We start from the raw sequence: 5002 nt of genomic DNA, 5'->3' as shown, positions 1-5002 counted from the left end.
TCTGGCAAGGCACCGGCGGACGAGAGCTCCACGATGGGATTCCGCGACCGGACAAGCGTCAGCGACTCTGTGAAGAGATTAAGTCAGTTGTTGGGGTCGACCATCGGCGACAGGACCTCACATCTAGACCCGAACATGCCTTCACTAGCTCTACTTCAATGTCGGGAAAGATGTTGGCACGACGATGAAGAAACCAAAGGACCTTACTTTCACAGCGCAGGGCTGCCGAAGCCTATCGCAACGAGAGGAAACTGGGAACCCGGCCACCCGAAGCCGATGATAGGAGGCAAGGGGACGGGAAATGCCAGTGGAGGACTGTTGAAACCGATCGCTTGGTCTGATACAAAAATAGTCATAATATTTTGCAAAAGTTTCCAGGTGCATATGATATATATTTATACAATGTAATATATGTCCATGAAGTGTTGCTTCACAATGTTCTGAAACTATTTTGGATTACGCCTGTTCCACACCGTAGACAAGTTTTGTGCACAATCACCAGTACATCTGCGCGTCGTCTCTTCAAGGAAAAGGACCAAAATAATTGTTCCCTCAAGGAAAGCAACGTTACATCTATCAGGACCCGGAGCTAGTCTCTGCGGAGAGTGACCTGATCAGACGTCCTTTCTGGGAGCATGTCCATGATTTGCGATTTCGACACCCTACCCCGTGCGTTCTCGCTTATGCCGAGCCATTTCTTGAGAAGCTTGAACACATTCTCATCACACAGCAGCCCTCGGTGGTCGGCCCTGACGCCTACCCTTTCTTTCGCTGGGAACCCATCAGCCTGTCAGCAAACAGAGATGCATAAGTGCAGGGGAAGCTTGTAAATCCAATATTGTGAATGGCAAGGCTAGGCAAAGGCACGCTATCTGATAAAATTGGTTGTAATAAGATATGCTATCGTCCGAAAAGGAACACAAACACATTGCAGAATGTAAGATGATAAGCATTTGTGTAACACAGGCATAACCACCGTTGCCGGACCCCATGTTAGAGGAGTATAATCAGCTAAAGTACAGCTTAGTGCACCAAAGCTTCTGCTTTTAAAACAGATACCCCCTCCGTCCCACAATATAAGATGTTTTTGCAACTAGATAGTTCGCATACTTCACTATGACAGAAAGAATGGTTACCGTGGCTGATTCGACAGGAACAGTGCAATCTCCATCCACGTATGTGTATGTAGGCTGACAATAGGATAATCACATGTCATTACCATAAACAGACATTGCAAGATTCCAACAAGAACATGTCAGACTTCAAGTAACGGAAGACAGTACCACTGTGCGGCACACTTCTGAGAGATCTCCAATTGGGGAGCTTTCAGAGCCATAGCTGTGCAAAAAAGGAAAGCCAGGAGGAATGAAACGCAGTACATTTGCTATCAGATTCATCAGCTTCTGAATTTATCTATAAGAAAACAACTCTGGTTATCGTTGCAGAAGGAAAAAATACTGAATATAAGCTGATAGCACTTGTTTTGAAGCTTAAAAGTCGACTACTGTGAAGCGAACATAAACAGGAAATTGCTTCATTGTTATTCAATCATATCAGCTATTGTATCGAAAGCTCCCAACTAATGAGCAACACTAGAGTTATAGTACGCTAACAATAATAATGAATCTCACGTACCCTAACAATAATGATGAATCTCACACTATCATTTCTTGAACAGTATAAAAAGTTAAAAACACACGATGTTAGTATTAATTGCCATCATAATACTTACCAAACATCATATGGTGTTTCATAAGATGTCCCATGTATACTATAAAAACTCACGGTATCTGGTAGTTCAGCATTCTCAAGAATACGGCGAGTCTCAGTAGCCCATTTGTAGATGGACATATTGAATGGTAGTGCAATTGTCTTCCCATTATAATTGAGCTACAGAGAGAGAAAATAGAATGAAGTATCAAACAAGTAGCTGACTAAGAGTCAAAAAATACATTATATAGCTTCATGCAAGAGTTAAATCAACTTCCACTTGTTAAAAAAATAATGGAAGGAAAAGTTTTTCCGAGAATAAAACAAGATAAAGTGGGAATGTCTGAATAGTTCATTACATTTATAGGTTAAAAAACACGACATAACAATCAAAGGAAACATGCATAGTGCACTGCCACTACCACAAAGAATAAATTCATTTGTAGTGCATATTGTCCCTAAGACCCTGACTGTCGAAAGTAAAAAATATCTGGAATCTACAAATAATGTGTATACTATGAAATTAATGTACTGGACAATGTACATGTGATTTTCATGCGTATTACAGTAAGTCTGTGTCTGGATGTTTCTTGTCTCTAGTAAATGAGCTTGCGTGGCCAGTATACAACAAAAATGGCATTATTATATCAAAAACATGTAGAAGTGAGTATGAATACCTCATTATTTTGTAAAGCTTCTTCAAACAGAGAAACACAATCAGTTGCTTCATACAAAACTAGCTCTACTGTTCCATCCTTTTCAGGATTCTTTCGCCAAACCTGAACGAATGGTTTTTCCTTCCACTCAAAGTTTGGATTTGGCAGCATTTCGTAGATTGATGGGCACTCAACCAGCTACATAAAGTGAAGAGGCAGAGATTATTTTTAAATGGCATGGAATAGCTACTGTACAGTAGCAAACATTAATGAGTTCATGAAGCTTAGATGCAACATGGTCAAGAAGTTACCAGTTGGTGCATCGCCCATCGAGAAACGAAAAAGAAACTTTCAAAACCATAAACAAACTGCAGTCCAGTTAGAAGAGAATCATTGATGCATCCTGGGGCACCTGCCAAGATATGAGAACTAATATAAGAAGTGTATCCTATCAAAGGTGAGAAGTGATAGAATATATCAATTGACTGAAAGTGCATTACCTTGAAATGGACAAGCAATGCAAATCCATTTATTAACATACTTTGAAAATATCTAGAAAAATGAAATGGAAAGATTTTAGAAACGAATTTTGGCTGCATAGGCAAAGTGGCATATCAAACAAGAAAACTCACATCATGATTCATAGACATGAAACAGCGTACTAGCAATCCTCCCATAGAATGGGAGATTATGTTTACTTTTTTCCCACCAGAGGCCTTGTAAGCCGTCTCAAGTTTTGCTCTCAAACCAGCCATTGCTTTGTCTATCCTGCCAGATAAAACCATCGTTACAGCACCTTGTGCTTGTGAAACAGAACATGTTTTAGGCTAAGCCACTTTTTATGCAAATGATTATAGCATCCGAATGAACCCACTTAAGTGTTGATTTAGAGGATTGCACCTGTTGCTTTGACGAAAATCATAACCATATCCAAATAGTGTTGTTCCTTTCTCATATCCACAGTCAAGGAGCATATCAATCATATCATGGAAATGGTACACCATAGTCAGATGCAGTAGCTCTACAAACTGAAGTTAAGAGAGATGGGGCACAAATCAGATCACAAAAATTATGCTCTTTGCAACAACTGGTTAAATCAGAGACGGCAATTAATTCAGAAAGGGAGTTCGCTTCTTGAATAATGATTTGAATTACATGATAAAATACCCCTATATGGGGGATTAGCCATCCCATGAATTCTTGAAGTGAATTCATTCGGTATCAACAGCTAAGATACCATTTTTAAGTAAAATTCCCTGTCCAATATTTTTACAATATAAAAAATGTTTATTTTTGTTTCGAACTCAGCAGTTACGGAATTAATCCCACCTGAAATCAACGTCAAAATGTCTAAGTACCAAGAGCAATCAAGCAGGATAAGCATCAGTTTCACCGATGGATTAATTGTTCGAACACAAATCTTGTTGATACGACATGCAAGCATGTTAGCAACTTGGCATGTACTATCACTGTTTCATTGCTCCATTTTCAGCTACCAGTTCTAGCCCTGTGATTCCTCATATACTGCATAGATCATTTGATTGAACATTTCATGAGCCAAAGCACGGCTTAATTCCTTGAAGTTAAGAGAATATAAATACAAATTTGATGGCTATAATAGCTCCGGCTCAGTATTTTTTTCCTGTGTAAGCAACCATGGTCCACATAAATCCATTTTTTTCATCCTAGTCGGTCCACAATCTAAATGCAATTTACAGTCCATATGTACCAAATGCCTGTCCCTATCCTGTTATCCATTCTCCAAGAGCACTAGTAAGTTAAAAGCACAAGAAAGCTCTCCATACGACAGTACGAAACGGATATCCATCACTGATCCCTCTATCTCTATATGTCCACTTCCTCTTCTCCCTTCCCATTTGCCCCAATTAACAGACACCAAGTGTCACAAGAATCGCCCCCAAAAAACTCCCACCGGCCATGCTCACAAAAAGGGGCAAAAAATAAACCTACTGTCAGTGTACAGTTCATCGCATGAACGGAAGAAAAGATCCACTATTCAACTCCATTCACTGAACTAGCACCCATAAGCCCACTCACCCAGGAAGGATCGAGAACGTCGATGGCGAAGAGGCCATGATCGTCGTCCGGCACCACAATCTCCACGTCGTCGTCCAACGATTCCACATACCCTGCGCGAGAAACCACAAGAGAGAAGCCACCTCAATCAATCAACCACCCCCACTGCACCGAAACGTTTCATCGAACAGCTGGAGAACACGGACAACCCACCGGTCTGGGCGTTGTAGAGCGACCAGAGGTACTTCTTGAACTCGAGGTCGGCGAGGAGGATGCGCACCCAGACCCGGAGGTCGAACTTGGTGTCCGACCGCCGCCGCGCGTGCAGCACCGACCCGCCCATCCCGGACACTAGCAGCACCGGCTCGCGCGCCCCCTCCTCCTCACCCCCCGCCTCGCCGCCGCCCCCTCTCCGGGACCGACAGCTCCACCGCCGCCTGCGGCCGCGGAGGCGGAGACGGAGGTGGCGCCGGAGCACGCGGAGCCGCAACCGGAGGATGGCGCCGAGCATGGTGGTGCCTGCCTGCCGCTGCCAGCGCTCGCGCTCCCGGTGCGCCGGCCATGGGCCATGGGGCGCTAATAAACGGCTGATAAAATAA

The 5002-nt window shown here is 42.9% G+C and overlaps 1 protein-coding gene across 1 annotated transcript; it reads right to left on the bottom strand.

Moving 5' to 3' along the window:
- Positions 1-338: 338 nt before the first annotated feature.
- LCAT3 (lecithin:cholesterol acyltransferase 3) lies at positions 339-5002 on the bottom strand. The gene is made up of 11 exons (XM_087521351.1): positions 4617-5002; positions 4425-4516; positions 3267-3394; positions 2999-3134; positions 2867-2918; positions 2678-2778; positions 2388-2564; positions 1733-1890; positions 1284-1338; positions 1137-1190; positions 339-787 (listed from the first exon to the last, which is right to left on the bottom strand). Exons 1-11 carry the CDS (start codon positions 4912-4914, stop codon positions 590-592), a joined length of 1449 nt encoding a protein of 482 aa, XP_087377477.1. The 5' UTR covers positions 4915-5002; the 3' UTR covers positions 339-589.

Source organism: Triticum urartu, chromosome 5A (assembly GCF_056163025.1).
Source record: "Triticum urartu cultivar PI428250 chromosome 5A, HENAU_Tu73, whole genome shotgun sequence".
NCBI classification, from domain to species: Eukaryota; Viridiplantae; Streptophyta; class Magnoliopsida; order Poales; family Poaceae; genus Triticum; species Triticum urartu.
The sequence above is the reverse complement of the archived record's forward strand: the minus strand, read 5'-3'. Positions and strand labels throughout refer to the sequence as shown.

What these genes read in the sequence shown, in the direction of transcription:
- LCAT3 (XM_087521351.1), bottom strand. Translation starts at nt 4,914, where the DNA reads ATGCTCGGCGCCATCCTCCGGTTGCGGCTCCGCGTGCTCCGGCGCCAC. An exon ending in GCTCTACAACGCCCAGACCG is followed by an intron (nt 4,517 to 4,616) that starts GTGGGTTGTCCG and finishes TTTCTCGCGCAG; the next exon opens with GGTATGTGGAATCGTTGGAC. An exon ending in GATTTTCGTCAAAGCAACAG is followed by an intron (nt 3,135 to 3,266) that starts GTGCAATCCTCT and finishes TTTATCTGGCAG; the next exon opens with GATAGACAAAGCAATGGCTG.